At 27.4% G+C, this 16,741-nt stretch overlaps 1 protein-coding gene across 1 annotated transcript in view; it reads right to left on the bottom strand.

The window, feature by feature from the left end:
* The window catches only part of LOC107444705 (telomerase-binding protein EST1A), a 32,537-nt gene extending 17,094 nt beyond the window's left edge, over positions 1 to 15,443 (bottom strand). Inside the window, 9 exon segments of the mRNA XM_071180301.1 lie at positions 275 to 336; positions 955 to 1,131; positions 2,215 to 2,325; positions 3,151 to 3,229; positions 4,490 to 4,624; positions 7,415 to 7,651; positions 9,980 to 10,093; positions 11,380 to 13,405; positions 15,266 to 15,443. Coding sequence (XP_071036402.1) covers positions 275 to 336; positions 955 to 1,131; positions 2,215 to 2,325; positions 3,151 to 3,229; positions 4,490 to 4,624; positions 7,415 to 7,651; positions 9,980 to 10,093; positions 11,380 to 13,405; positions 15,266 to 15,332 — 3,008 coding nt within the window. The 5' untranslated portion in view covers positions 15,333 to 15,443.
* Positions 15,444 to 16,741: the final 1,298 nt, after the last annotated feature.

Consider the following 16,741-nt stretch of genomic DNA (forward strand, 5'->3'; position numbering starts at 1 on the left):
TTCCCAAAAGATTAGTTACTCTTATTATTCATTCCTAAATCAAAACAACTGACTTTATGACATAGTTAGAGACCTATACAATGTAAATCTGAAAGCATAGTTTAATAAAGTATAAAAAACAGAAGAAAAAAAACAATGCCAGGAAGAACTAAGTTTAAAAAAAATTTTAAAGCAATTTAAATTAATTAAACATGATTTGATTAATAAGATTATTCATATATTATTTGAAGAAAAAATTTACAGCTAATTGAATAGAAATATTGTAAAAACTCACCCAACTTTTGTAAACAGTTTGCCATGAACATGTAAAAAGCTAGTTACAAATCTCTTGTTTAACTGAAAAAATTATAATAATAACTATTAACATTTCAGCCAACACAGTAATACAAAAAACTGTATAAACATAACTTATTATCTAAATATTAAGGCTAGATAACACATGTTACAATTGAAAATGTTAAAAGAAATCATTGAAATCAACAAAAAAAGTGAGATTCAAAAAAATATATATATTCTTATAATATTAAATATTATTTGTATTAAAATATTCACTGACCACAAATAAATTAATTAATAAATAAACTAATACCTTTGATTTTATATTATAAAAGAATGCTTTCAAATTAGACTTTTTAAAAAAGGAAAGAACTTGATGCATGCAATCATTAATTTAAAAAAAAAATTTTATGTCAACAAAAAAAGCATCTGCATTTAAGATATATTTTTAGAGTCATCCCTAATGGCACAGTAAGCAACAATAGGCTAAGACATTTTTATCAAAAAAAATAAATCATTTCACAAATTTTCAACTAATTTTTAAATTTTTAAAAAACATTACTGTAATTACAATAGAACTTGAATAAAAGTAACTTTCTATACTCAACCTGTTTATCCATTTGATAAAAAGAAATAGAGAAAAAATTTTAAGTTGAAAAAAATTTTAAATATAATCACCTCAACATCAGTTAATTTCTTCAAATCGCATGCGTCAATAGTATTTCCCACTTCAGCAGGACGCTCTGTACTGGAACCATCATTCTTGATCCAAACTTCATAACGCTCTGTTGCCTGATCCTCAAAGACCTCTGTTTCAGTATTCTCGTGTACTCTTTTCTTCTCATAACTCTCATACTACAATAATGAATTTTAAAAAGCCTCTTGTAATCAGAAGGTTTAGAATAGCATTTAAAAATTTATAGATTCATTCAAAACAAATCAATTTTCTTAGCTAAATCTTTATATCTTACAACAATTTCAACACATTACAGTTTTTGACAATTTGAAGTTAATTGCTATATCAAAATCACCTTTCGAAACATCCACAATCACATTTACATTATACTTGGCTAAAGTATCAAATGTTATTATAAGTTTTCTCTAAACAAAGTTAAAGATAAATCTTTCTCTTCTAAATCATATACAGTCTTGAAAAAAAAACACTACTATTTTTTAAAAAAAAAAATTTAAAAAAACATTACTGCTACTGATACAACCTTAAAATCTTTTTATTAATATGCATAAAATTGACGAGTATAAAGGTAAAAAAATCTATTGCATAAATAAAAGAATGCTTATTCAAAGTGTAATTTTGTCCCCAATTTCAGAACATAAATTACCAGTATCAATAACAAATTTTTTTAGTTAATTCATCAGTGCTGCAGATAAATCCATCAAGGCAATATAGTAGCCTACCATGTGAATATTAGACAACAAAATAAAAATTTATCAAGGATTACCAAACAACTTAAAGAAAGTTGTTTGGTAATAGATAGAATTTATACTAGTATTCTATGTTTACTAATAAAGTTAGCAAAATAAAAAGCTTTTTATGTCTTTTAATTTAAAAGAGAAATATTGTGAATGTTTTACAAATGGTTATCCTTAACAATAATTTATTAGAGAAAGTATAAGATAAAATAGATTTGGAAAAAGCAAATTGGAAAAATTTCCAAAATCAAATGCACATTAGTATATTTCAGAGATTTCAAATGAATAAATAAAACTGTTAGAAATATAATAAGTCAAAAATAAATGTATCATAAAAAAAAAACTTTCCCTAATAAAAAAATAATAATAATTTATTGTGCTTACTATATTATTTTCAATGAAACAAAGACCAACGATATAATTTTCAAGTTAAACTTATATTTTGCTTAAACAGAGCATTAAACACATAGCTTCCTACATGTGAAATGACATAATGTTAAAACATACCTTTCTTTTAGCTTCTTCAAACAACGATAAAAGGCTTTCTTTAGCAGAGAGAAAAGGATTGCTAGCAGCCAAACTTCTCATATAATAATAAACAGCATCCAGCCTCCGTCTCTAATTAAAAGATAATATGAAATCATATTAATAAAATATGAAACAGGCAGCTTTTAAATTAAACATATTTTAAAAGTTTCAGAGTACAACAGAAAAATTGAATTTTTGTAATTTAAATTGAACTACTAAGTGCAGTACTTTGTTGAACTAGAATTGCACAATGGATCCCCTCTTGAGGATGATTTGAAGACATGCCATCATAATTTTGAGCCTCTGCGGAGGGGAGCTAGCTCCCCTACTCTGGTAGTCAGCCAACCTGAGTGCAAGTTGTGCATTCCATGGTAGAACAGTTGAATGAGGACCAGTACCCCTCACCTCAGTCTCTTCACATTCTGATCAAAGTAGTCACCCACCTGCTCACTGATTGCTGCCAGTGATGCTTGACTTCAGTTAGCTATAGGGAACTGTGTCTAATGATCAGTCCACTAAGAGGCAAGTCATTTTTATGGCTTTTTAAAACTAATTTTTTTTTAAAAAAAGCCTCAAGTAACACAACTTTTTTTAATATAATATAAGATTTTAAAAATATTTTTAGATTCTTTAATAAGATGTTATAACAAAACATTATTTAAACATATTTAGATGTAAATTCCCAAGGCTCTTTTTTTTCCATTTGTTTGTTATCAGCAAAATAAACATAAAATTGAGATAAGTTCAAGTGAAGCACTCTAACTACCTTAATATGTACTTTAGAAAGATTCTATTTATTTCCTAACTCAGAAGTTCTTGTAGAACATGACAAATCATTGTTTGTTTATACTTAAATGATTCAAATCAGTAAGTTATGTAGAAAACCAAATAACTGTGATTTTAAACCACACTTACTGTATTTAAGGCAAGTAGAGCTAACTGGTGATACGGCTTTCCATTCTTTGGAGCTATCTGTTGTGCTTTCAAGTACCAACTAAAAATAGAAATAAAAAAAATACATTGAAATATTGAAAAAGTTGAAAAGTAATAATTTAAAGTATATGTCTTTGTTTTAAAATAGAAAATGAAAACTCAAAAAATAAAAACAATGATTTTGTTTAAGATCTTGAAAATTTATACCATTTTGATACTCCTGATTAAAATGTAATATAAAAATTTTGGCTCAAATTAATAAATAATTCGAAAAAGCATCAATTTATTTATTTTTCTTGCTGGCAAATAAAAAATAAAACCACCTCAAAATACTACATCATATGAAAATAGCAAACCTAGAATAATAACGAACACATAATGAACTTATTTAATAAAGGGAAAAATTATAAAGGAAAACTTTTAAATGTAAATGAAAAAAAGGAGGAAAATAGAAAAAAATGTACAAATTTAAATGAAAACTTGCCAATTATAAACGTCAGTATAATGACAAAAAGTTTAAATATAATAAACAATTATTATTTTCTTTGAAAATAAGCATTCTTCCAAAACATTGTTATTTAGTGACTATAACTAGATTAAAATTATTAATTTAGCATAAAAAAAGTGGCATGTAAAACCAATGAATTGGTCCTTAAATTGTCTTAAGTATTAATAAACATGTATTAGAAAATTTCCAACCAGTGAGAAACCGATCTAGTTCACACAGCATTTTTCAATTTTAACAATGTCACCATTTCATAATTAAAGTTCTATTTATGTGATGGTTTCAGAGTTTGCAATGAAATGTAATTACTTATGAATTTGTATAAATAAAAAGAGAGACATTTGATAAATATAAAAAAATTATAATTTTAAAATTCCAGCAACAGTTATCACAATCTTTACTTTATTAGCAATAAACTTTGCTTTCTGCATAATAGTGAAATCTAAGTAAATCTTTTAAAATTTAAGTAAATTAAGTTACCTTTTTCGTTACATGCCTACAAATTTACCATAGTCTGCTTTTTAATCAAATTAATATATATTTGATTAATTTATTTATTACATTAACTATTTTATTATCTATGCAGGAGAAAAAGTTTAATTATACATTTGTAACTCACTCATATTACCTTAGCTGAGTTTAAATATTCCCCACATATTACCTTAATTGCAGCATTATATTAATATTTGCCCCTATTAGTGTATTTTGTAGCCCACTACCAAAAAAATGGTTATGTATCCCTGGTATAAAACAAAAAACAATCCTTTTTAAGTCTAACGCAAGCAGGTGCATTGAAATTGTTCATTGATTACTCACCTTCGAGCTTTTCCATAGTTTGAGGTCTGTGAAATTTGTTCTTTATAACGAGCAAGATCCCCTAAATAAATTAGATTTNGACATTTTGTTTTAAAAAATTGAATTGAAAAATTGTTCCTATTAACTATAGTGATGCTAAAAAATTAAGGACTTTTAAAAACCTTTAACCAAAATTAAGTACTTTTAAGGGCCCTTATTTTCCAAAATAAAAATTAAGCAGTTTTTAAGGACTTAAAAGGACCGTGCTAATCCGGTATAAAATTATATTAGCACTTAAAACAGGGTTGACAAGTTTTTGACAATTGACAATTTTATACAGTTTCAACTGCCATGTCAAAAACCCAACATTTTGGTAGAGAAAATAAGTATTGGTAATTATAAAATATAAAGTAATTGTAAATAAAAGGGCATACAAAATTGCAAGTTATCAATATACTATGTTCTTTAATCATTTTGACATTAAACTTCCTTTTTAATATGACAATTACTGTCAAATTTCCAAAATTTTGGAGTAGATAATCATAATTTGCAATAAATATTAATTAATGATACATAAAAATATGTAAAATTGTAATTTGTCCAATCTGTCAAGTTCTTCAATTATTGAATTTAGAACATTGATTGCTTCACATAATTAAATTATAATTACCAAAAAGTTGACAAATAAAAGTTTGGTTAATACAGAAACAAGCATAATAATCTATTATAAAGTTTAATACATAACAAAAGTTAAGATATTAATATTAACATGTATTAGGATACTTATTCTAATTACAGTACTAAATATTAATAATACCATAATTAAACACTGGAATTGATTGATTGAAAAAATAAAAACTTGGTTTAAACAAATAATCATATTTTTAGCTATCATTTTTATCATATTTTTATATGATGCTCATGTGTATATAAATATTAACAAATCATGAGAATCAAAATGTTAAATGTTATGCAAATGTTAAATCATAAAATTTTCCATCACATTAAATATTTAAGAAAAATCTTAGACCAGAAAAGTTAAAAGTATAACTACATGAAAACTAAAGTTGACATTTAAAGGAAACAAATATATTCCATTTTAACATATTTTAAAATAAATAATTTTAAGTAGAGTGAAAAATAAAATCATTCTGTCTAATTAATATTTAATTAAAACACTTTCAAAATACTTTACTACAATTAGGATGGAATAATTATAATACTAGATCTAATTTTCAGAATAGAACTGCATTTGTTTACAAGCCGCAATGGCTGTGGTTAAGGCACTGTACTGTCATAGGGAAAAACTGGTAATCGATCCCCAGTGGCAGCTTCACGCCCACCCAGTTTCAGCTCAATGGGTACCAGATTGTCTAGGAAGTAAAGGCGACCTGTGCACAATGCTGAGAAAATTGTTGCATTCATGCCATTGGTCACAAAAATGTGGAGCCTAAACTTCCATGACCCTAAGTTCAAACAGGCTGTTGCATGAATGTTTTTTTCTTTTCTGTATATGCCTATAACAAACAAGAAAATTGAATTTCTTTCCTTATTCAAATTTGATTTATAGCTAAATTTGGTAATCTCACAGCCTCGGTACATTTAAGTTAGTTGAATGTGGGATCGAATGGCACCAAAAAATGCCTTTAATCATCAGAAAAACTTGTTGACATGCATACTGATGTAGTCTGTAAGCAACCAATATATCAAAATATATAAAAAAGANGCGGGAAAATTTATCGAATTTCGTTCCGGTTTTTTGGTTTTCCGGTTTTCTGATTTCCGGATAACGGGTTCTGTACTGTACATAATAAAAGTTTAGATATTAATATTAACATGTATTAGGATACTTATTCTAATTACTGTACTAAATATTAATAATACCATAATTAAACACTGGAATTGATTGATTGAAAAAATTAAAACTTGATTTAAACAAACAATCATAATTTTAGTATTTATCAGAGAATGTAATATAATTGCGATTTACAGATGATGTTCATGTGTATATAAACATTAACAAATCATGAGAATTAAAATGTTAAATGTTATGTAAATGTTAAATCATAAAATTTTCTATCACATTAAATATTTCAGAAAAATCTTAGATCTGAAAAGTTAAAAGTATAACTACGTGAAAACTTAAGTTGACACTTAAAGGAAACAAATATATTCAATTTTAAAAATATATCTTAAAATAAATAATTTAAACTAGAATGAAAAATAAAATCATTCCGTCTAATTAATATTTAATTAAAACACTTTCAAAATACTTTACTACAATTAGAATGGAATAATTATAATACTAGATCTAATTTTCAGAATAGAAATGCATTTGTTTACAAGCCGCAATGGCTCAGTGGTTAAGGCACTGAATTGTCATTGGAAAAAACTGGTAATCGATCCCCCCCAGTGGCAGCTTCACACCTACCCAGCTTCAGCTCAATGGGTACCAGATTGTCTAGGAAGTAAAGGCGACCAGCACACAATGCTGAGAAAATTGTCACATTCATACCGTTGGTCACAAAAATTTGGAGCCTAAACTTCCATAACCCCCAAGCTCAAACAGGCTGCTGCATGAATGTTTTTTTTTCTTTTCTGCATATGCCTATAACAAGCAAGAAAATTGAATTTCTTTCTTATTCAAATTTGATTTATAGCTAAATTTGGCAATCTCACAGCCTCGGTATATTTAAGTTATTTGAATATGGGATAGAATGGCACCAAAAAATACCTTTTATCATCAGAAAAACTTGTTGACATGCATACTGATGTAGTCTGTAAGCAACCAATATATCAAAATATATAAAAAAGAATAAAAATCCCAATTTTTCAAAATTTACTTTCTTAGCAATGTCAATAATAGTGTAATTTTTAAAACCATGTACGATAATAGTTTATAAATAAATAAAGTAAATAAGCAAAATATTTTAAGTGCATTACTGTTAGTTACAACAGGAAAAATAGTTTAAGAAACCACAGGTATGGTATACCTCTAAAATAATATTCAAAAGAGTTTCCTTGATCTCTTCAGAATTATTCGGATTATCTTCCAATTGTTTTCTATAAGTTTCAATTATATGGTGATAAACTGTCTTCCAGAGAGTTTGCTCAGGATTCTTTTCAGCACAATATTTGGGATCGGCCAAAATTATATTCTCATATCGAAGCTGCAACTTCCATCTACAAAATTAAAAGAGCATTTTTAATTTCAACAAGAAAAATAAAGTAGGTAGGTAAACATAAAAAAACACCACTTTTCAAATCACTGGATCACAAATTAAATGTTTATTAAAATCAAATCTGCAGAACCAGAATTATTGCAACAAACCTGCGAGCTAAAAATAACAGTAATTGAAAGGTGAAATTTGCTCACTTATAAAACAACTATAATACGAATAAATTATGAGTTTAATCAATTGCTACCTTTACCTCGAGGCTACTAAATTGCACATAATAAATCATACTCACACAATTTATGAATCACATACTACAATTCATTATGTGATTTATGTATCCCATACCCTGACTAATTTTCCAAATAAATTAGTCACTAATACTCACATAATTAATGAATCACACACTACAATTCATTATGTGACTTATAAGTCCCACACCCTGATTAATTTTGCAACGAAATTAATCACCAATACTTACACAATCTATGAATCACAATTCATAATGTGACTTATGTATCCCATACCCTGATTAATTTTCCAATGAAATTAATCACCAATACTTACACAATTTATGAATCACAATATACAATTTATCATGCAACTTATGTATCCCATACCCTGATTAATTTTCGAATGAAATTAATCACCCATTGTGATTATTTTTCTAGTCACACACTGCAAAAAACACACTGCGAATATATTCCTGTGGATTAAGAATCACATGAAATTAGTATTACTGACATTTTTGAAGTAGTATCGTAACATGTGCTAAAAAAATAATAAAAATACAAGCAACCTCCTTGTGTATGTTTTGATGCAATTCTGAAAACCAAATAATAAAAAAATTTTGCATCATAAAATTCAAAACATTAAAATCTAACAGATCAAAGCTTATCTCACACTGTAGTGATGATGCATCACTAAAGACAATTGTTTCTCTGATTGCAAATAGATACATATATGAAGTATCTAAGAAAAATTTATATCCATATACAGTCCACATGCATACCATACTTTAACATAATACCAATTAGATATTATTTCAAATATGTATGAAAAACTGGTGTTAGTCTACTTTACAGTTTTTATCTAATTAAAAAATTATCCATAAACATAGTTCAGTTTCTTTTTTCCTACGATTTAAATTGCATGTTTTCTACCCTTAATGACTACTTTAAAAATGAACTGCTGGCAATTTTTTTATAATTTTTAGAAGATCCTAAAACAGTGAACCAATAAACCTAAATGCTGAGGTACCTTGATCTAATGCAGAAGGCACATTAAACCACATAACACAAATAATTTTAAGAATAATATTGAAGGGCAAATGTTATCCAATTGAGTAATTACATCAATTTTAGTATATCTAAAATTTAAAATGCATAGTTGAAAATTTACAAAGCAAATCTTCAATTGTAAAAAATTAAATGAAACATTCTCACTTCACATAATTACCACAAGTCAAAAAAAAATAGAAGAAAACCATCCAGGAAAAAACAAACATAAGTAGAAGAAACTCTTTCTCAATATCTTAATAAAAAGTATCAAATATTTAAACAATCTAATTTAAATAATAAAATTAATTTGCAAGTTATTTAATAAATAATTTTAAATAAGTAAAAACCAAAAATCTACAATTTGGAAAAAAAAATTTATTTTATGAGAAAGTAACTATAATTTTCCAATATTTCATGTGAATGAGTGTAATAAAACTGAATTTTTATAATAATTATAAAGATCTGCTGAAATAACAATCAAATTTTATTAATACTTCTAAATTAAAAAATTACTAAACAAATACACTACTAAAACACATTGAATTTAAAGTTATAAACAGTGTACAAATTTTTATAATCAAATGCTAAGTTTGAATACTCAAACCAACTCTTAAAGATTTTAAAGTTTCGTATAAAACTAAAAATACAGTTGCTTTTAAAAAAAAATTTAATAAAAAAACTAAGAGAAACTTATAATATTCTAAATTATATATTAAATATGTAAAGTTTTAAGCTATTCTTAAACTATTTAAAGCTCAACAATTATATTCATCATTTTTGTCCAGTTTCTTTCATTTTGCTCAGTTACTTCAGTGTCCTGCAAAAAATAGATTTCATTCCTACCCTGTTTTTGAAAAATTTCAATTGTTTACTTAATATTATAATTAATTTAATAAAATTAGAATTTTCGTAGTATTTAAATAATTTATAATATTTTTATGTTTTAAGATATTGTGTACAAATCTAATTTTAAAAAAATACACATTCATGCAGAGAGTAAATCAAAAGAAAAAGGTGAAGAAAACTATAGCTGCATTAAATAGACTTTAATTTACCTGCATTGCTTCAAGCCATTCAAATTATGCATTAAACCTTTTGCCAAGACAGAAGTGAGTTCTTTTTCTAGCATCACAATCTCATGCAAATTCTTTTCAACAATGGGTTTCAATCTAAAAATAGATATTCAGTCAATAACATTTGAGTTGAGCTTTCAAAAGGTAGAAATTTCTGACCAATCATAATTGGTGAATAAAGAAATGTTTTATATTTCCTAACAAAACATCAATAAAAATTCCAGATACAATATAAATAGAATTTTTATCTTTCTAATAATAATTATATATAGCTACCAGTATTTTTAAATGAAAATTAAGAAGAAAATCATAACTAAAAAATAAATAGACATGGAAATATTTTTTATAAAACAGCTTTTTTTCTAAGTAATACATCCTGAATGTTTTCACATAGATGTAACATTTATTAAAAAGTTTAAAGCATTTCCAATAAGTGTACTGCAGCTTATTTTTCTCTCTAAATATCAGTCTTTTGATGTAAAAATTCTTTTTTTAAGGATATAATAGTTACATTTTTCAATATTTAAAATATAACTATTTGTATAATTTAATATTTAGTAATATAGTATTATTCTCCATATTATTTACCAATTTTTCAGTGAAAATTTATAAATAATATAGAAAATTTTATTAAAAACATTTTTAAAATATAATTCTGATAAAAAATATAAATAATTAAAATGTGTTTAATGAAACAATTTTTCCTAAATTTCTTCTTTACCCCTAAAATTTTTTTTATAACAAGAGCCAAAAATAGCATTTTTGTTGACATTTTTTTAAAAAGATTTTTAGAACACTTACGTCATTAGCACTAAAATACTATAGAGAAAATAAGCGAAAACTTTTTAACTGTCAAAGCACAAACTACAATTTAAAAAACTGATGTTTCACTACAATTTTGTTCTAGATAATTAAAAATTTATGCCATGCAGCATATTTTGAACTGAACTATTATGAAAAATAATTGACATTAATTTGAGAAAAATAATTCTCTAAGAAAACACAAAAAAAAGGTGTCACTTGTCCAATTAATGGGTGAATTAAAGAAAAAAGTCAAAAATTTAGATAACTGGAATAATAAAGCTACCACTTCACAAAGATTTTCTCTTAACCAAAGAATAAGAAATAAAAAAAAATGATAGAAATTTTTAAAAAATATCTAAATGAAAAAAGACAATTTTAAAACACATAAAAAATTTTAAAAATAAGGATATTGAAAAAAAAAAACTAAATTCAAATCATTAAATTGAATATTGTTTTTTACAAGTAAGCAGAAGTTTTTACAAATAAATAAGCATTCAAGTTATGGCTAATGTTTATCAAGTACAGAACAAAAAGAAAAAATGGGGAAAATAAAAGATTTTCAGCAAATAAAACTTTACCTCCTCTTAGCTTGGTTGACAGGAACAACATCTGAGTAAGAATGAGGAGTTGGATAAATACCATTCATCTGTGGAGCATGAATTGGAGGACTACTTCCACTCATATCTAAATAACCATTTAGAACATTGTTGGCACAGATATTACCAGGTTGCATAAACTGGTAATGTGGGTTTGCTTTAGGCGGTTGAGGTGGTGGGATATAAGGCCCGGCCTCCACTGGAGCAGAAATATAGTGGGAATTCAGAGAGTCTGATGCGTACAGCATATGATTCACTTTAGGATATGGCACATGAGGAGGTGGTATTGGTGCAGGAATGTTGACAATCTCAGGTTTACTAGGATTGTTAGGATCAAACAACAGTTTAGGAATGAACATTTTTGGAGGTTCGGGATATACTTTCGGAATATGCAGTTTTTCCAACATCTCCAAAGGAGGATCAATATGATCATGATCTACAGGCAACTTCAAAATACCGCCACATCTACTTTGAACAGAAGAGCTGGAATCTGAGTTTTGCAGCTTCTGTTTCTGAAAACGTGGTGGAATAACAAAATCTTTATCGTGCTTCTTTCTTTCCTGTTTTACATCATGTAAATTTACATTACTGGAATCATTAAATTCAGACACATAACCTTTATTATCTATATTTGTTACTGAATTTTCTCTTTGTTTCATTTTTCCTCTATCTAAGGAATTTGTGTTAGTTTTCTTTTCTTTCAAACGAGCTGCATTATCTAATGACTTGTTTATTCTTCCTAATGATGTATCAGATTGTTTATGAGCATTCGAATCTCTACTAGATAGATTCCTTGAAGACATATCAGATTGTTTCTGCGGAACAGAATCTTTTCCTGGTAAATTTCTCGTATCATACTGTCTATGGATATTTGAATCTTTACCAGATAGATTCCTTGTAGATATATTCGACTGTTTTTGACAATTTGAATCTTTTCCAGGCATATCAGATTGTTTCTGATTATACAAATCTTTTCCAGGTAGATTCCTCGTAGAAGTATCAGACTGTTTCTGAACAGTTGAATCCTTACTGGAATATCTCCTCGAAGACATTTCACACTGTTTTTGACTATTTGAATCTTTCCCAGAGAGGTTTCTTGTAGATATATTATCCATCTGTTTCTGACTGTTTGAATCTTTTCCAGGAAGATTCCTAGTAGAAATATCAGTTTGTTTTTGATTAGCAGAATCCTTTGCTGATAAATTCTTAGTGACATCATTGTGTTTACTTTTTTCACCCACATTTGTCACTGAAATTTCTCTTTGTTTATTTCCTTTCTTATTTCTATGCCATCTTTGATCATCTCTACCTGATTTGTGATTTGCTTTAGTATAATGTTCAATCTTTTTATCACTGAAAGCATTAGATAAATGTAGATGCACATTACTGTCAGAGTAACCATTGCATAATTGATCCTCTGGTGAAGATCTAGAATTGGATAAGTGCTCTTCCACACAATCTGCCCAAGATTTTGTATTCACAGGAGATTCAGAGTCTTTACTCGATTGGGGTTTACTACTTTTAATCCCATTGGATTCTGTTTTTACTGACTGCGTTTTAACTTTCGCATCCATTGACTTGTGTCTATCACAATGAGAACTGGATTTTTTCCATGAAACCTCACCATCCTCCTCTTCATATTTAGAGGAAGAATCATTCATAGATGAGCTCGGTCTTTCATTGAGTCTTGAGGCATTGAGCTTAGCTTTAGGCATATAAACTTGAATGTCTGGTCTTCTACTTTTTGAGATTTTAGTAGATTTCACAGACTCACATACACTACTTGATTTTTCCTCAGCAAAATTAGGAGGACTTTCAGAACTAGGAGAATCATTTCTAGGATTACTTATGCTTTCTAAGTTAGATTTCTTATCATCTTCAGCTTTTGAGCTTTTATTTTGCAAACCTCTACCTGGTTTATATATCTGTAACTCTGGCTTACGGCGTTCTCTTTTTTCAGATTTTGCTACAGTATTGCCATAACGAGAACTATCATCGCAATTTTTTTCTGAAACAATAAAAACTATTTTGTTGGTACAAATATATAATAAGATTAAAATTTTAAAAATATTAGCTTTAAATGCTATATTCAGATAAGATAAGATTAAAAAAAAAAAAAAACTAAGTAATAATTCTTTACATAATGCACCATACCCTTATTGCACCCTTAGATGATAATTTAATAACATATCCCTTGTAAGCAAAAGTAGAAATTAAAATAATAATTTTTATAGCTTTAAAGGGAGTGTTGATTCCCAAAAATTAAAAATTGAAGCTATAAGCTATTTAGATGAGAATATACAAAACACAATCAGAAATTAAACAAAATAAAAATGTGACTGATTTAGAGGTGTGCCCTGCATTACTGAATTTTAATTGTATAATTGAAAAATACTGAAGAGCACGTTCACTAATTAGGGGTCTGTCCAGGCCGAATTTACTATCGTTTAGCGGTACCTTCACAAATTCAACTTTAGGAAAAACGGTAGTTTCACAAATTCAATTTTAGGAAAAACGGTAGTTTCACAAAATACTTTTTCTTAAAATTTTATTTTTGTATCCCTTAAGAAACGATAAATCCATATTTTTGTGTTGATTTTTTAATATAATTTTTAATTTTTCACAAATTATGTCTAAATTTTCACAAAATAGGTACCTCTCAGAAAAACCTAGACAGACCCCTGCTAATAGATATAGGTGCTATTGTTTGTAATAGTGTGGGCATTGGGCATTTGCAAAATAAACATAAAAATTTTAAAAGTAAACACTTTTTAAAAATATTTATAAGTCTTAAAGTTTAATAAACCAAATTTTAAAAATAATGATGTAATGCTGCTTTGCGTTACTTATCCATCTGTGTTATTGTGCCCTATGTTACTATCAGTAAAAAGAACAAGAATATTGAGAATAAGCTCGGGTATTTTAACAACAAGAAATGCACCAGAAAAAGAATTCTAGAATAACTATTTCTCTGGTTAAGAGGTGAAAGATGCGATATTTTATAATCATCTGTAACTATACGTAAAACAATCAGGAAAATATTTAAAATTTAACTGTTATTTCAATTGTATTATGAAATAGTAACTGATGTTGTTCAAAGAAAACCTTAGCACATTATTTGTAATTTCTAATAATAAATGTTTTTAAAAAGCTAATTAAAAAATTTTAAGCACAGATAGAAATATAGATAATTCGATGCATGCAATTTGTATTTTATTCTATTATAAACCTAATATTTAGAGCTGATTTGTTAATAATAAAATGCAAGGTTGGGTAAAATATCAACAACCCTGCTTACAGTAGGTATTTTACAAATTCCGAAATGGATTTTACAAAGCACACTATTTTTAAAAAATATTTTACTTCAAAACATATAGATGCAATTTTTAAATTTTTGTTGAAATTTATACCAACTTATCACAATTTGATCTTTTAATAATAAAATTCAAATCAACTACATCCAGCTAAATGTAGCACCAATACAATCGATCTTGTATTCAAGACATTAAAAAACAAAATTTAATAGTTTCAATTTAATCAGAAGAAAAAAAATCAATTCTTAACAATAAATTTTTACTTTCACAACAAACGAGTTTGAACACGAGTAATGGAAAAATTATTTAACTTTTAACTTCACAATTTAAAAATTGAATTGTACCATCAAACACTTTACGATGTATACAATGCAAAATTTCTAAGAATTCTAGAAATAAATTTGGTGTCAACAGCTGTATCATTCATGCAACAGCCAATGTTGTTTACCTTCATAAAGAAACTCTCACTATACTAATTCTCTTAATATAAACACTTCCAACGTATATCTTGTAGAAGCTCGTCAATAAAGAAGGGTAAAATAAATTTATGTTACCTGTGTCATTATTGGCAGGAAATTTTAATTCTTGATTAGAAAGTTGATCATCAATACTAACTGCCATATTACCAAAACACAAAGAGTGTAAACAACTACCACCATTCAATAGTAAAATACTGAAATAAAACGCAGGATATCTCTTTTTGATACTGCGCAATCGCAAAAGAAATAATGAACTGTGATTGGTTAAAAATACTGATTACAAGCTTGAAATTAAAGTTGTAGTTGGAAAAAAAGCAGTTTACGCTGGTTATCTCTTATTACGTGTCAGGCATCTGTCACTAAGCAAACATAAAAGTGTCATTTATGAAATTGACATATTCTAGTGAAGTTTAAACAAAGCTATAAGAGTGGTTACAGTCTCGCAGTGGACTGATCGTTAAGACACNATTACAAGCTTGAAATTAAAGTTGTAGTTGGAAAAAAAGCAGTTTACGCTGGTTATCTCTTATTACGTGTCAGGCATCTGTCACTAAGCAAACATAAAAGTGTCATTTATGAAATTGACATATTCTAGTGAAGTTTAAACAAAGCTATAAGAGTGGTTACGAATGCATTATTTACAAATAACTCTTTCTATGTGCTTGATGAATGGTCAAACTAAAAATTTATGAAAACATTATGAGTTTACATATATTGAATTAAGATCAATATAGTTCTAAATATAACTAAAAGGAAAATCAGGCCATTTTTTTTTAAAAAAATAATTATACTTTGTCTAAGGCAAGAACTCCCCCCGCCACAAAGTCTGAGGTCGCCTGCTGCTATGGAAACAAAAATAGCGCATTTCAAGGAGGGTACTAAAAAAATAGACCGAAGAAAAAGATACCTTTTCTCCCGTCGACCAGACCCAAAACCTGTCCTAGACAGTATCCCCACAACAAAAAGTTACAAAAATATACAAAATATACAAAAAGTTTTCATAATCATTTGCAGTTAAGCTATTCCAATTAATATCATAAAAAGAGATTAACGTAATATTAATATATGCAACACTTTTTCTTGCCATGTCAGTGGTTAAATTCGACTCAATATTAATATATTCAAAGATTTAGTTCACCCACTTTTAACTACATGAGAAACGCCATATTGTTTGCTCCGTTCAGAACTTTGTTTGGAACGAGGAGAGCTAGTGACGTCGTTGATGACGTAGGACTAACCCTGTCTATAGGACATCCGTTATTAGTGATGCAATGTCCTCTCCAGTTGTTGCCGGGGTCTTATAAAATCCTGTTTCTTGTGGTTCTAAATTTTCATCTACCCACCTTATGCAAATGCTCTCTTGCTCAGTCCCTGAAATATCTCTCGTTCCATCACAAATTACGGAAAAAAGGAAAGGAGAAATTTACTTCATTTTCCCTAAGAGAGTAAGACTTATTTCCCTGCCAAATATTTCAAGGATTTCATTTTGAATATCCGGATGGGTGTAATTTTTTTCTCTTTTTAACCATTGGCGATCGAAATGGGCTGCAG

The sequence above is a fragment of the Parasteatoda tepidariorum genome, chromosome 4, assembly GCF_043381705.1.
Source record: "Parasteatoda tepidariorum isolate YZ-2023 chromosome 4, CAS_Ptep_4.0, whole genome shotgun sequence".
NCBI lineage: Eukaryota > Metazoa > Arthropoda > Arachnida > Araneae > Theridiidae > Parasteatoda > Parasteatoda tepidariorum.